The sequence below is a fragment of the Aptenodytes forsteri genome, unplaced genomic scaffold (genome assembly GCF_000699145.1).
Source record: "Aptenodytes forsteri isolate BGI_AS27 unplaced genomic scaffold, ASM69914v1 Scaffold172, whole genome shotgun sequence".
Classification (NCBI taxonomy): Eukaryota; Metazoa; Chordata; class Aves; order Sphenisciformes; family Spheniscidae; genus Aptenodytes; species Aptenodytes forsteri.
In genome coordinates, this window is record NW_008795018.1 from 4,973,100 (window position 1) to 4,990,127 (window position 17,028).

Consider the following 17,028-nt stretch of genomic DNA (forward strand, 5'->3'; position numbering starts at 1 on the left):
AACCAGTTAGTACACATACTCTAGTCTTTTCTCTTTTTCAGGTATGCACCTGTTTGAATCCCAGAAAATAATTTCTGGGATGGTGACATCAATGAGTTTTCAGCTACTTCATTCAAGCAATAATTGAAATAATGTTTCTACAAATCCAACATCTGATCTAGTCACCATATAAAAATGATATGCAGCAAAAATCAGTTACTCCACAGTCACACTCCAGGTAGAGTGTTTTGGTATTGTGACAGAGGGAGGACCTGGTTAGAAATTTGTCAGCAAGTCAGATGTAAACATTTTGTGACTGATTTACAGATTCTTAATGAGAAGACAGCCTTTCAATGAACTAGTGATGGCTAGGAAAAAAAGAGGGGAAAAAAAGGAAAAAATAATTTTTGAATGTCTATGTTAATCTTCCATCAGAATCAGAGCAACATTATGCCTCTTCAATTAGTAAATACAGTTTTGATAAGACTATCAAAATTAAAAAAAAAAACAAAACCAATCCCCACTTTTCATATTGTTGTTGCTGTCCTTCCTGACAAACAAATCTACCACAGGTGCTTTCCACTGCCAGAATTTGGGTTTTCTAATAGACTTTTAAAATGATGTTGCAAACAAGCACAAGAAACCTTACAAGGAGCTCTGCAGAACAAAAAACAACTCATCAGCAGCCAATTTAGTGAATATCAGACTCAAGACATTTATAGCTTCAGGTGATGCTAACATCATCTTTTCCCATCTGCAGTTGTTTAGATCAGTCATTCCAGACCAAACCTTAAGTGGCTGCTAACAAGAGCAAGAAACCTCCTTCTGTACACTTATATGATTTAATAAAAAAAACAAGCTACTAAGAGACAAAGCAGCTATTTACTCAATGACCTAGCTGATCTGTAAATAACAAGTACATAGTTCCCCGCTACATTAGGTAAAGTAGAAGGTTTAATTACCAGAGGCCTACATGCACATGTGGGTATATGACTCAGAAGTCTGTAACATTGGCACCTGTATTCTGGAAAGCCTGAACATGACATTATGAAGAACAGGACTTGAGAAGAGCTTTAATTTTCCTTGAAAGACTATCAATTTTCCATCCAAAGCACTATCAGTCATACATACAACATGTCTGAGAGAAGAATATCTAACCTCTTTTGAAACACTTGCAACCATGCATGAATACAGATACCAGTTTTACCCTTTCCTAGTCTTCTGCAGCCTCCTCTATCTTCTGTGAGCTTTAAAAAGATTGTCACTGGTAGTTTTCTGATTGGGTCTTGAATTTACTTCTAAAGCATTAGAAATTCTGTGTTCAGAGAGCAGCCACCTGGTTTCCCCATCTTAAAAGAAAGCTTTAGTCTCGCACCTCAACACATGGATGTTCTTACGAAAATAAATCAAAGACTTTTGGTCTGAAGAATCTCTGAAACTAAACGCACCTACTCTGGCTATTAGTGAAATGTGGAAGAGGAGTTAATCATTGTCCTGGCTTCAGCTGGGATAGAGTTAATTTTCTTCCTAGTAGCTGGTATAGTGCTGTGTTTTGGATTTAGTATGACAATAATGTTGATAGCAACAACTAAAACATCAGTGTGTTAAGTAGTGCTTACACTAAGTCAAGGACTTTTCAGCTTCTCATGCTCTATCGACTGAGAAGGCTGAAGGTGCACAAGAAGCTGGGAGGGGGCACAGCCAGGACAGCTGACCCAAACTGGCCAAAGAAACATTCCATACCATGGGACATCATGCTCATTATATAAACTGGGGGAAAGCTGGCTGGGGGGGCCGCTGCTCGGGGACTGGCTGGGCATCGTTTGGCGGGTGGTGAGCAATTGCATCATGCATCACTTGCTTTGTATATTCTTTTATCATTATTATTATTCTTTTATTTCCATTATTAAACTCTTCTTATCTCAACCCACAAGTTTTCCCACTTTTACTCTTCTGATTCTCTCCCCCATCCCGCCAGGGGGGGGGGGGGTGGGGTGTGAGCGAGCAGCTGTGCGGTGCTCAGTTGCCGGCTGGGGTTAAACCATGACAATCATTTATGCCAAAGGTGCCGATCAGGGTTTGAGTGGGGAATTGTTTAAGAAGATCTGCTCAGAAAAAAAATGACAGTAGCTCACGGTAATTTACACAGTAAGTCATGTATCATTCTAAAGGATTCCAGAAGCTCAGTCTGGGATAAAATATAGCAGTATAGAGGATCATCAAACACCTTTTTTAGTAACAGAGAACTCGCAGTGTCTGCCATCTCTTTTGGTACAAAAAACAACACAGCATAAATGAGTAACTTTAAAAATGCACGGCTGAGGTTTCTTTTAAGGTGTTTCAACAGGGACCTATTGAAATCAACAACTGACATACTCAAATTAAAATCCAGAGTACTTCAGGAAGGGCTTATTCTCATAAAAGAACAAAAATGAATATGTAATCTTAGTTAAAAGAAAGAAAATGGCTTTGTGATTTCGAAAATGTCTGTTCTCAAGTAACATAAGGTGTTCTGAGCATAACTGAACTTACACTTGGTCACACAATGTTCAGTATATTCTAATGGAAAAATACAAAGCAGCATTACGAGTTCTAAAATAGCTTGAGGAAAACAGGTAATTAGAGAAGCTCATTAACGAAACAAAATTTAAGAACCTCTTTGCTGTAACCTTTAATTGGTGAAAATGATTCATTTATTCTTTTTTCATAGCACATTCAGATAATGAAAAAATAGCAGCTTTATTTCTAGTAAAATGCTAGGTAAAATGTTTTCTACATTACTTACCTGTTTTCATTTCTAACAAGCGCTTTTTCTTTTGTTGCCTCTCTTGTTTTTCTTTTTCTGCTTTCTCCTTAGCTATTTTAGCACGCCTCTGTTTTTCTTCTGCTTCCCTTCTTCTCATATTCTCCTTTACTGCTTGCTATGAAAAAAAATAGTTCCATTAAAACTGAAGTCTTAGCAAAAACAAAAGCTGAACCTTAAAAACAAAGAAAAAAGCTTTAAAATCACATCTCCTAACTAACCTTAATTTATCAAGCCAAATAAATATTTTACATTCCATATTTAGTACATTTTATTCAGAAGAGTAAGCAAATTCAGAATAAATACATTAAAAGCATACTAATTGCCCCCAAATGGGGATTATAAATTCAGCAAGAAATACATCTTAAGAATACACACGTTAATGTAGGAAGAACTCAAAATATCTAAACCACCTGGTTTTACAAAACTGTAAGTATGTTACTATCTGTATTTCTAGAATAGTTTCAATATTTATTCTTTCTCATGCTGCCACTATACCAAGCAAAACAAGGCTGCTTGGGTGACTTAGCTGTGCGTTTTTCTTATTCTTATCCACATATGCATTAATTCACTGGGTTTATAAATTCTTGCCTTCTGGTTAATACCTGTACAACATTGTTTATTTTGAATTATAAATAAGTACTCCAAAGCTTCCAATGAGCCAAAACAGAACTATGAGTTTCAGAGTTTTTAAGTAATTATTTTGCACATTCAGACATTAAGCAAAAAAACTGTGTGATTTTTCAGCACTAAATTTAGAAGTCTTTTGAGCTAAGTTTTCTAGGATGCCAACCACCTTCACTTTCTGTCAGTACTCAAGACCAATGCTAAACAATTCTGAAAATCAGACCTCAGGTGTCTCACGCTAGGCATCTCAAAAATCTTTTCCAAAAAGTCTCAAAACTGAGCAGCTACTCAATATTTTGTTTAGTGTCATTGAATGATAAAGGGTTTCATGTCTTATCTACACACCTTTTTCATATAGCCTTCAAACTGTGCTCTGCAAGACAGAATTATTAATTTTCCTCAAGGTTTCTTCTACCATGCTCATCAATAATATCTAACTGTTTCGAAGCATTAATTAATCTATCTTTATAACACTGCTGTGAAGCAGCGGTTAGTATCAGTGCTAATTTTACAGACACAGAAAAGAAATATGGGGAAATTAAGGTAAAGCACAACCACTTCTTTGAGTCTCCAATTCAAGATGAACCTAAGCATTTAGAATTCTTGTTCTGCAGCATTTAAATGGGAAGTGTGGTTTAAATAGCAGAAATTAAAGTAATACAACTATTTCATAGTATTTAGCAATTTTGAAGTCAGACTCCCCCGAGTTTCAAATTAGGCACTGATCAAGTTAGGAAAACTTAATCAATGCCCATGTTGAAAAATCTGGCATATGTAACTTGCCAGGCAAAATTATGCTGATTGAAGACTGTGCCTTCTAGCTTTTTAGCTGTTAAACTCTGAAGTAGTAGAGGCTTGGCAATCTTTACATGTTCCAATATGTTTGCTAAATATGGGTTCCATTTTAAATCCTTTCCTCAAAACAGATGGACATAGGAATTTCAAACCCTTTCTCAATATCTAAGAAAGAAGTATTTTTCCCTATCTACACCCTCAGACATGTCTGAAATCATTACAAACAACAAGCAAAACCAAACAAGACTGGGGAACACGCAAGCAACTTAAATAAGTGTGTTGTAACGGTAAGCGTCAGGCTGCAATGAGGAGTAGATGGTAAAATGACTAATTGAATCTTTCTACAGTTCAACAGGCATGAGTTGGATCACTGCTCCAGACTTTGTCACAAGCTCATGCTCAGATAACATTCCTGCAGGAGCGTAGCCAGTAAGTTAAGCTATGTAATCATAGGTAGCCAGATGTGACACGAGTCACCTTTCCAAGTTATCCAAATTAATAAATTCATACACAGTTGGGGACCTGCCTTTTTATTCTTCCATTTCTTCATGGAGAAAGAGTTGCTTACCAGCCAAGTGTTTAGAATCCAAGAGAAAAAACTATTTTTGCAAAGAAAGCTTAAAAAACCCAACCAAAACCAACCACAACCTCCACACAGAATCAACAACCTCTCCCTGCACCCCTAACTTTACCAATCTGAACATAGTTATAAATCACCAAGATAGCAATCCCCACTAATCCTAAATAAGAGCTCTATAAAAATATTTCGAACTTATATAGCCAACAGCTTTCCCGAAGTTGTTTGGTTATTTTAAATTGAGGGGTATACCAGTATTGAGTATGTATTCTGAAGTATATCATCAAGTTAATCATCCTTCTTCCAGAAGAACTACATTGACAGTGGTGAAAGAACCACCAATATTTTGGAGAACATACATCTTATTATCCTGAAATTTGCCAAGACGACTGGTTATAGTCATATATAATCAGCTCCAAACATATAAAGAAATACCCTGGTGAGAAATTTCTACCTCACTTTTCAGAAAGGTCTTTTGTTAAAACTCTTAAATCACATTTTGGTAGAATTAAAAAAAAAAAACAACCAAAAAAACCAAACAAAAAACCCACAAAACAAAAAAACCTGTTATTAACATTTGTAAGCATAATGAAAATGCATTTGGACTCAAAAAATACCTAAAGAAAAATAAAATTAGATTTCCAAAATAGCTCAAGCTTTTATGATGAGCTAGTATGTGCAAACGTTTGTATACATAATGCAGATGCTGCCCTGTGATACAAGGAGAGAGCTAACCTCCACATCTATGACTATTTTAGATGACTCTAAGGCAAAGCTCTGCTAACTAACAGTGAATCTGAATTATGCTTATAACTCTGTTCTGAGCTCTATACAAAAAGCAGCTACCCAACAATAACCTGGATCAGCCTAATGTCTGTTTCTCAAATATAATTCAAATATTTAGAATAATAATAAAATAACCATTTTTAGCTCCTCCCAGCAAAGATCTTCCTTTTTTAAAAGGAAAAGTAAGCAAGCATTTAAAATGCATAAAACTCAAACTCTTAGGCAACCTATTGTAACAAAAATTAAAGGTCCTTAGAAACAGACCGAGTTTGAGGAAAAGATGCTATGTTTTTAAGCCAGGATAAGGAGCTCTGAGTTTCCATAGCAGGGAACCTGCTTACAGACGCAAACCTTGACACTGTTCAAGCGCTGCAGACAAATGAATAAACGAAATAAAACCTTGGGTCTGGATTTTGCATGGGAAGAGTGTGCATTATAAATATAGAATTAATTTATATTAATTTATTTAAATTACCCTTCCTCCCCGATGAGAGCAAGAGAAGTCTGGGGGTGGTCACTTCGTGCAGTTACATTGCATGGTCCCCCCCCTCACATTGTTAGAATATTTATTTTTGAGTAAATAACAAGCATCCTTTAAACAGAAAATGCAGTTGTATTTAAAAAAGGTAGAGTTTCAGATTTTTCCCCATCAGGTTATACATGCATATAAGAGGCTCAGTTTTAAATTACATTCATTGTTATTAGGAATTTTCAATTCTTTCAGAAAGAAATAACCCACAAATATTAATTCAAAACTCCGTTATCCTTAGGATATCCTAAGAGTTTGGGATGTGCAAAGTAAAATTTCTGATATGAGTACCAGATACCATTTGAGGAGTTAGAAAATTATGTTTAGTTTGTTCAGTCACTGAAAGATTACCAAAAAAATTTTGGAAACATTAGGCATTAAATAAACAGATTGTACCATGAACATTGTCCTGAAGTTGTTTAAGTCCGTTAAAAACTCCTCCACTGAAATTTTCTTCAGATCAATGGCATAATATCCCATCACGTTCTGATAGAGTTTTTCCATGTTCTCATGCATCCGTGATTTAGTTTGTTCAGTCACTGAAAGATTACCAAAAAAATTTTGGAAACATTAGGCATTAAATAAACAGATTGTACCATGAACATTGTCCTGAAGTTGTTTAAGTCCGTTAAAAACTCCTCCACTGAAATTTTCTTCAGATCAATGGCATAATATCCCATCACGTTCTGATAGAGTTTTTCCATGTTCTCATGCATCCGTGAAAGTTTCTGAAAATCTTCTCTGGCATGAACTAGAAAGCTGTACACTGCTGTTAAGGCTGCAAAAATACTCAGTAAATCCAGTCAAACCCACAGTTTTTACTTAACATTGATCTGTATTTCATACACATTTTTCATTTGCATCAAATGAAATATCAAAAGAATTCCTTCCATGTCATATATGCTTCCTAGTATTTACTGTGTATATTAGGCCTATGAATAAATCAGGGTGCTTTCATCAAATTTTCTCAGCCACTTTAAACTTAAAGATTATTCCATTAGCATATAGTTTTGTATGAAATGAAATGTATGGGACTAATCTAATTTCAAGCACCTATGTAGTTTATTTAGTATCACTGTCTCCTTACTGAAGCTAAAGTTTTTGGTATATAAATTACAATTTATATGGAATTTATTTACAGATACCAATAACTAACCTGAATACTTTAATATATCAAGAAATAGTATAGTTCCTACTCAAATTAGAGTAAAAATAGAAATATTACTAAACAACAGTATTGAAAGTAAAAAACATGAAAGATTAAAAACTTCATCTTAACTGCTTTTTTTAAAATGCTGTTGTAGCAACAGCAATGCATTCATTTCTATTCCTGGTGGCTGCATCACGTATTTATGCTTTTTCTAAGGCTATTTGTGATGTCAATACAACTTAATTAAATTAGAGGTGAAAACAATAGAACTACTTCTCCAAGAGATAGACAATTTATAAACAGCACCAAATTACTGCATAACATAAATGAAATAAAAAACCCCCTATGTTTATTCAAGAATTTTGGTAATATCGTTTGTCAAAGAAGCTCAAAGAAGAAATATCATGTGTAGTCATTTCCTTATGTAGGACAACTCCATAAAGTGTTTACTTAAATGGAATGGTAGCTAAACAAATATTTATGTTCCATTATTCTTCTGCTGCAGGGAAGACTACAAAAGACAAGAAATGACAATTTTACCTTTACTCCCAATTGCCCATCCCAACTATTGCAAAAGAGAATTTACTGTATTTCTATGCTTCATACTACAGATACATACGCTATGGTCACTTTATTTTATGAAACACAGGATTTTTGATCAAGTGCATTAAAATGTAGACAAATAGAATTTTTGTCCGCCATGCTGTTTTAAATACACAGTAACAATTTACCGCCGGGTGAGTGCTTTCGCCTTTCAGGGTTTTTGCAATGCACTCTTCTTTTAGTTTTGTTTAGAGGCTGAATCCCATTTGAATTTCACTATTAAATGTCCTTCTGGTTTGTTAACTTTGCTTTTAAAATACCAAGTAAGCAGTTAATGGTTTTCTTTTTGTGATTTAGAATCCATGCCAGAAAATCACACAATAATGTTCTCAGACACATGCAGGAAAGGAGAAATAATGCACTTTCACAACATTCAAATTAGTCACTATGATGGCTATTAGCTGGGTCTGTGAGGGCAGAACAGTCTCCACTACGAAAGTCTTGTAGAAAAGGACTAACAAAGCCTAGATTTTGATGATTTTTAATGATACATTTTCCATAACCTCCCAACCACTTGATTTCAGACTTCCTCTTCCTCTGACAAGGCTCCATAGCCAGTATGAGCTTCTTTCCATGTTTCTATTGACTTCACAAGATGCAGCTCGTGAGCAGCTTCAGACTGCCTGTGCTGGCTAGCAACAGCCCAAAGGGAATTGATGCTGCTGGCCCACTATTTCTTGCATATCAGTTTGAATCTCTCTCCTCTACTTAGCTCCCAAGATGCACAAAGCTCACAGGAAGCTACCCTTCAGAGTTGCATTTCTTTAAAATTATTAAGGACGTTAAAAAGCTATTGGTGGGACAGTGAGAAAAGTTGATGAGAGGCTAGTATGTAACAGCTGCCCAAATATTAAATAAAAAAAAGGATAACGAGAAGCAAGATGTGACAAAACACAAGTTAGGACCATCAAAAGAAATGTCAGCAGTTCAAAAAACCCAAACAAACCAAAACAACAAAAAACTGTAATAAAGGAAAATAGTAAAATTAATGCTGAGTGAAACTAGAAACAAGCATTTCTACATCCTGTTTATTTTTGATCCTACAATTTAGGATACTTATTATTTGTGATTCTTAGATCATTAGCAGAACTTAGGGAAAACGACACTATTTTTTGCAATTATGAGGCTGTATATCTCCACAGAGTGGAAGGGTAAAGGAAAATTAGATAAATTTGTTTTGTTGTCGCTATGTATAAATGTCATACATCAAACATTCCAGTAACTTTCTTCAGTTTTCTAGGAAGGAAAACACCTGAGAAAAAAAAAGTTAAATTTATCAATGAATGACATGCCAGAGTATATCCTGAAAAGGAAACTTGCAGGGTGGGGAGGTGAGAGACGAAATTTCTGTGATATTCTGCAAGACATAGCGAAAGTTACAGCTATGTTAATAGAGTCCATATAGGCTGCTTAGTTTATACTGTTAAAACTGACTCCTCTTGAATATGTGATGCACAATTTTCAACTCAAAATACAGCCCTCTGGAAAGATGTTTTACTATCCAGTATTTCAATGCCAGACACAATGAATCCGGAGATTTTTATTTTCCATCTGGTGCATTATGGGATACCCTAAGCTCTTGGCATTCTACTGAGACTGTGCTTCAATTTAGGTATTTTTAATAAGTCCCCTTCCTTTTTTCCTTAAATATGGCTTTTGTTAGCCAGCACTAGCTGAACTGGAGACAACAGGGAATACTACCGAGTACAGCAATCCCAACCGTAATCATTATGAACAGGTTGATATATATGCATTATCAGCTACACAATTCATTGGCTTTGGATGAATGAAGACAGAAATACAACAGAGCAGCAACACAGGTGGGAGGAAAAGGAAATCAAGAAGTTAGGTATCTGTTAACTTTTTCTGAAGCGGCTTCACTTCACGGACTGCCTTTTTGGACTCATGGGACTACAGATCATCATTCTGCTCATTAATGGAACAGGAAAGCAACGCAGGGCTGAGACAAGTAATATCTGTGGCAAAATTTCTAACTGCTGTGTGTTTGGTCTTGCATATTCATGGCAGCTCTTTTCATAGTGAACTGCTTGTCTGAAGTTTACACTGATTTTAATATATTGTGCTATATAAAATACTAATGTAGTGCAGGGTATCAAGCCAAGTGAAAGCAGCTGTTAACCTAAAGCAGATAATGAACGATGTTAATCTGTACCAAAAATTTCCTTTAAAGACCCCATATTCACTGCTTATGATTTTTTCACAAGCTAACCTACGTATTAAGATAATCCAAAAAAGGAATATGATTCTGCATAGGAACAAAAGATTAATAGGTGCACAGATGCTGCCTATATTTTAGCAGAATATTCAAAATGGAACTGAGACTGCCACTACACTAGCCAGCAACAGTCTCCGTAAAAACAAGGCAAACATTTCAAAAACTGGTGCAAAAAGACTTTGAGATCACTTCAAACCAGAATTTCAACAAATTACTTTCTTCTAAGGCCAAAGGGTGTGAATGTTGTAAGGCTCTGTTGAGGATTTCCCACATCAAGTTCTTGGGAAAATAGTTGCAATTGTCTGAAAAATACGTGTCATAGAGACTTCCTTTTATATACATATAGAAGGTTCAACAATAAAATTCCGTATCTGAACATAGTAGTTCAAGAAACACATAGAAATGTTTAGTTTTTTAAATTAGTACCTTCTGGAGAGTATTTGTCAAATAATACCTTTTCTTTAACTCACTCACTCCTACTTGTCTCTATGTTATAATACTTAAACAAATTGACATGGATTTGTATCACACAGAGCTGCTGCATCCAGTGTGTGTATCCCATATATTATGAGCAAAACCAGCGCTAGCTGTAATACACACCTGAAGTCCAGACCAGATATTGAAGACCTGTATAAAGGAATTATATACTTAAGTTAAATTTACATTGTTTGCCAAAGCCCTATCTCATTACCTGTCCACACAGTCTACATCCTGACCCTCTCCCAAAGAGCAATATACAGTCTTCTTTCACCTAACGAGCTCAGGTCCTGTAATCTTCCAAAGTCCTTAGGATGCTAGATCTTACAGACTTCAGTTTGTTTATGTTGCACAGAGGGAAGTTCAAACTATGAGGCTGATTAAGTAACTGACAGTTCAGAGACAGCATGTAGTTTCTTCCTTGCAGATGAAATGGGTTTCTTCTACCTCACTTCTATCAGGCTCTGACCTGGGTAAGTGCTGTTCCTTCTTTCCCTTTTCGCAATGTCAACAATTTAACTTAAATGACAAGGAAAGAGGAATAGAGAACTGATCAAAAAGAAAGGACTCCGTTCCTAGCTGAAAGGCAGCAACCAACTCATTGTCTCTCAAGTATTAGTTCCATAAGATTCTGTGAAAATCGCCATCAACACTATGTTCAGTGGCAGGCTGAAACTTGTCAAGAGTTTCTCGGCTGCTACTTAGAAAATCATGAGGTGCAAGCGGGACTGATAAAGAGCATGTTGACTAAATTACTTAATTAAGCTTTTAATATGCAATTTAAATACTCTCCATAAACCCACTAAATTTTTATTTTGAACGTACAAGTGTATTTTGTTCACTGTGCTTTTTATTGAACATTTCACTCAATGGTTTTAATATTCTAGATCAGTATCAATTCAATATTCTTTGACTTTCCTAATTAAAGGAAACAGAAGAACTGCAATAATAACTATAATTTCTTTTCAGCTAGTATACATAAGATGACTGACAAACTAGCACAACCTAATATATAGGAGAAATGTTCATAATTATAGACGTTGTCAATAAAAGAGTGCACCAACTGTGCATATATCTGACTTCCTAAAGAAACAAGAATGCTAATCAGTTCATTAGGGGCCTTTGGGTTGTGATATTTAGAGACAGGATGTAATAGCCTGCTTGTCCATGGAGCCTAATTGTACTCAAGACGAAAATTTATTTCCAACAAAGCACCATCCTTCCTTTTTCAGATTTCCTGCTGGTTTCTTTTTATGAGCTGCATGCCTTCCAAGACATCAGCATCATTCAGCTTTCCTTGTCATAGGAATAAAAGTAAAGACAGGTCCAGGCTTCATCATGCTGCGCAGGATTATCTAACCTTTACATCAAACCTTTTTTGCTTCGTAATTTATTGAAGCTCCTGTTTTTCTAAAAGTGAGCTTCTTTAATTAGTATGTTCACAGACATTACTAGAAACCATAAGCAACTTTACTGTTTTGAAATTACTGCCTGTCTGCTGGGAGCGGAAGCAGGTGAGGGCAAACTATTCCTGTTCGTAATATTTACTGTTCAAAATATTGTATTTGAATAGACTAATACAATGAAATATGTAGCATGGCTGGTTTTTCCTGTATTATTCTGATTTATTCCAAGCAAGACCAAACATTCATCTCACCTGTTTCTGACAGCAGACAATACCCAATGATTAGGGAAAACAAGAAGGAAACTTGGTAAGTATAGCATGACAATTCAACCGATGCAGTATTTAGTTTCTAACACTCTGCACGCTAGTGATTTTTCTGAGCTAAAGCTACCTCTGGACTACTGTGTTTAATAGCTCCAGACGTACTACCTTTAGCTGACTACCTAAGCCTTATATGAAATGCATTTACATTTACAGCCTCTACAACATCCTAAAAGTAAATGCTACAGTTTAATTGTTTGTTTTGTAAGAAAACATTTCTGTTATTATGTTTTAACCTGCTGGACGGTATTTTACATGAGATGAACCCTGGTTATTTATAAGACACAATGAATAAGTTCATAACTTTCCTCCTGTATGGAATACAAAATTACAAGTATTTTTGCTATGTTTTCCTAACTTTTTTGATTTTCTGCCTTCAGAGTCCTAATTTATTAAAACATCCCTGATGCAGAAACTGTTGCATACTGCTGATCATTGTCACCATTTTCTGCCACATCAGTAGCTATACAGTATACTTTTTGAGATGAGGTGATGGAAGCACTCAAGATATGAGAGTATTACTGATTTTTATAGCAACTTACGTATGTTTTCTGCTTGCTCTTAACTACAATTGTTCTCAATTGTTCTAATATAATGTTTTTCCTCCAGATCTATTACTCTACAATCACTGAAGTTCACTTGCTCTTTTGTCAGCATCTGCCAGTATCTCCCTTTTGACATGAGGTTTTTTGGGGTTTTTTTTAGATATTAATCCAGAAAAAATAATCATTCCACTTTTGACCTAAGAAATTTCTCTCCTTGGAAGTCTTTGTTAATACACCTTGTTGAAAGGTGCATGGAAGTTCATGCTCTACCGACTGTCCAACCTTTATCTGCATGCTGTAATAGATCTGCAAGAGATGGTTTCTCTTTACAAAACCCATGCTGACTCTCCCCCATCATACTGTATCTCCCATATATACATGTTGGTTCTGTTTTTATTTAGTCTTCATCAGTTGTCTTGGTGGAGAAGCCAAACTTGCAGATCTTCCTTGTAGCCCTTTTAAAAAACTCAGGTGCTTCTATGCAGCTTTGATTCCTCTGGTGTCTTGGGAAAACTTAGTTCATGCAAGAATCTGTAGTCCAATAGGTTTATATTTGAGTTCATTTTAAAATCTTTTCAAGTCTTTTGTGACCACTGGTTACTCCCGGGGATTTATTGCTATTTATTTTATATTTTCCTTCAAAAAAAAACTTCTACTGACTCCTTCATTTGAGAACATCCTTCCATTCAAAATATTGCACAGTGGGGTCAACCAAAGTTCACCCTAGAGAAAACTGATGCAAAGAACAAATTTACCTTTACGGCTATGGCTTATCTTCTTGGCACACATTGACAATCTACGTCTTCTCTGGCAGGATTACAGTTTTTGAGATGCTTGAAAAAGATGATGTATAGATCCTCCTTTGCATTTTCTAAGATGATCACTATCTTTTTTAAGCGATCAGTAGACTGTTCTAATGCTCTTTGTATATAGGGATGGAATTTCAACCGCTAGAAAAGTTATGGTATTTATTGACAAGGTCCACCTATTTACCCTATCTGACTTTTATTATATTTTAACTTTTCACACTATTTCTCTACAACTGTGACTTAGTCTGTCTTAAATACAATTTAACACCTTGTATCACAGTATTCCACTCACTTTCTGCCATCAAGTTTCAGAAATGCCCAACATGTCAGTAACACAAAGGGAAATGAGGCATCCTACATAATAATTTTTTTTATTTTAGATGTTTGATATTAGCATAGAAGTACATATTTATTCCTCAACTTACTTTTCCCGTGCTCTCCTTCTTAAGCGAAGTTAATTTTTTCAGGGTATTCTTCACTCATTCTCAACTGAATTTTGCTAATTTGTTTCATATCTGTTTTATAGGTATGGAAATTTTATAACCACATCTCCAAAGAAAGCTGTATACTAAATTATCTGTTACTTCAATCCCTAGTCCTCAGCTTAAAAATGCAAAAGGTTATAGGGTATTTTAAGCACCAGCATCATGACTACTTTGGATTAAATGATCGTTTTAGGCCCCTTCCAACTGAAATAGTCTATTCTATTCTATTCTAATGGATTAAGAAGAGTCTGTCCTTCTTCACAGGTTAGATTTCTTAATAAGTGCTTCCCATTCCTAACTTCCTAGACTACACATAATTTTCTTAACCAAGCACAGACTTTGCATAATTCTAGCAATATCTCTGAGAAAGCTATCATGGATATATTTTCCTCTAACTTCCTAGCAGTAGTTTATCGCTTGCCTTCAGGACCCCTCTCCTAGTTCTCCTACTATGCTATTGGCTTCTTCAGGGACAAACCTTATGTTTCGTACTATAGAGACATCATGCTGGTGGGTTGCAACATATCTCTCAAACACACACTGAGCTGGAAAAAAAAGCCAGCAACAACAACAAACAGAACAACCTCACCAACAAAATACCCGATCTTACAAAAAAATTAGTAGCAACACTGAAAGGTTACAGATAACACACAGAGTCCAGAGAAGGCCTAAAGCTAAGTCATAAACTCTTTGGTTGCAGCTAGTCTACTGAAGAGGAAACGGGCCCTAATGCAGCAAGAACTAGTATATCCACTTGGCCCCAGGGGCCCTTGCCATCTTTTCTTTAATAGTAGGAGATTAATCAAGAGGACTGTCTCCTGAGTCCCCCTGCCTTTGTACATAACAAAGTAGTCTTCCAGCTAGGTAATAACCTAACCGTGCCTGCAGAGGAAATTTCAGCCTGTCTCTCTATCTGCTGATATTTCTGCTTCCGGATCAGTCTCAGTGCCAAGCACATAAGACCATCATCTCGTAGGGAGGTCTAAGTGAAAGAATGGTTTTTTTCTGCTTTAATTAAGCCTTCATGTCACAAGGCTTTCTTATGAGAGACACAGGCAGTGAAGTTGGCTGCAGGATTTGAAATAAATAGTGAGAAAAGGAATTTTGGCAAAAATAAGACCAGAAACCAGTTTTCACATGCTATGAATCTCATTTCTGAAATACGAGAAATTTTTTGGTTCTGCGGTTGCATGTACAAAAACATCCACAGTGGTAATGCATACACTAGAAAACAAATAAACACAGGGTGACAGACATCTTTTTCTAAGATATTCTCATGTAAAAAATCATTTAACACTAAAGTGAAGTGCTTAACATTCCTATTATAGCTACTTTTCTAAGTTAAGAAACTTATACACAGTGTAAAACCTGACAGTAAGCATTTTTCTCCTCATTCTATCCACTACGGATGAATCCTTTAATTGGATTGTTCATGTATTTAGTTTTTGAGGGGAAAAAAGAGAGTTATATTTTTCAAAAATAAATGCTACAGACTAGACAGAAGTTATGCAAAGAAATTTAAAGTTTAAGGTAATGCAGTTAAATTACTTCTGGTTTTTGGATGTTTGTTTTTTTTTTTTTTAAAGAATACTCCAAAGGATATTGACATTTTTGCTACAAACTTATCGTGCTTATCTTCAGGAACTGGAAAAGTCTGCAAATCCTTCTCAAGCTGTTGGAGTTGCCTCTCCATATGCTTCAGGCTCTTCTCCAGGTTTTCTGCCGAGACTAAAATACAGAACATTCATTCTGCTAACATCTTAAACAAGAAACATTGTTTGTAAAATACATGAGTTAAAACCTCACCCAAATCAGCATATTACATTTTTAATTCTGAAATAAAAGCACTGTGAACAAATTACAATACAAGATGAGGGGATCACTCTACAATGTTCAGTTCCCCTCACTTATGCGGTTGCCTTATTCTGATTAGATGTGTGCTGACTGAACACTGCATTTTGTAAACAAGAAACATTGTTTGTAAAATACATGAGTTAAAACCTCACCCAAATCAGCATATTACATTTTTAATTCTGAAATAAAAGCACTGTGAACAAATTACAATACAAGATGAGGGGATCACTCTACAATGTTCAGTTCCCCTCACTTATGCGGTTGCCTTATTCTGATTAGATGTGTGCTGACTGAACACTGCATTTTGTTTTATTTTTATGCCTAAGGTTTTGCACTGCAATTAACAGTCTGTTTTAAATAACCTGAGATATACATATGCCAGTCTGGCTCTTCTGATTAACCAAAGGACAAGTTTTGAAGCTACTCCAGGAACCACAAAGCTTTCTTCAATCTCATTCTGTTAAAACAAAAAATACGAACATTTGTATGGAAGATCATGAAGAAAATAAGACCTTCAAAACAGAGAAAATGGGGCTATTAAACACCTACGCATGAAACCTGAGACTTCATTCCCTAGTCTGAAAGCACAATGTCTGGTAAAAAACACAACAGAATTTGTCAGAGCGAAAGTGCTTGCCAAGCTGGAGGGAAGTGCAAGCACTTGAGAGGGTGCGGCAGAGCAAAACAGGGATTTAGGAAAAAGAAGAGAGTAGACATGAAACATCAGGGATTTAGAGAAGGATGTAGAAAAAGTGCATATTTTCTTTATCAGAAAAACAGAAATACAACTTTCATTCATTTGAAGCAATGCATGGAAGTTGAACACTTGATCTGTAAATAGTTGATTAAAAATACCAAGATGATAAGAGTGACCTGAGGATAACTCCTGCTAGCATGTATTCTATCTTGGATTTATATTATTGGAATCAGTTAAAACTTATTTCCTGATTGTTTGTGAAGTAAACTTAACATTTAAATATATTCCGTAGGAACAATATATATAGATAAGAATATACTCTGAATTTTAGTCTAATGAATTGATTTCTC

The 17,028-nt window shown here is 35.6% G+C and overlaps 1 protein-coding gene across 1 annotated transcript in view; it reads right to left on the minus strand.

Annotated features, from left to right (window-relative positions):
- The window catches only part of DIAPH3 (diaphanous related formin 3), a 238,925-nt gene that overhangs the window by 75,178 nt on the left and 146,719 nt on the right, over nt 1-17,028 (minus strand). The window contains 3 exon segments of the mRNA XM_009275652.2: nt 2,765-2,900; nt 6,693-6,857; nt 15,731-15,857. Coding sequence (XP_009273927.1) covers nt 2,765-2,900; nt 6,693-6,857; nt 15,731-15,857 — 428 coding nt within the window.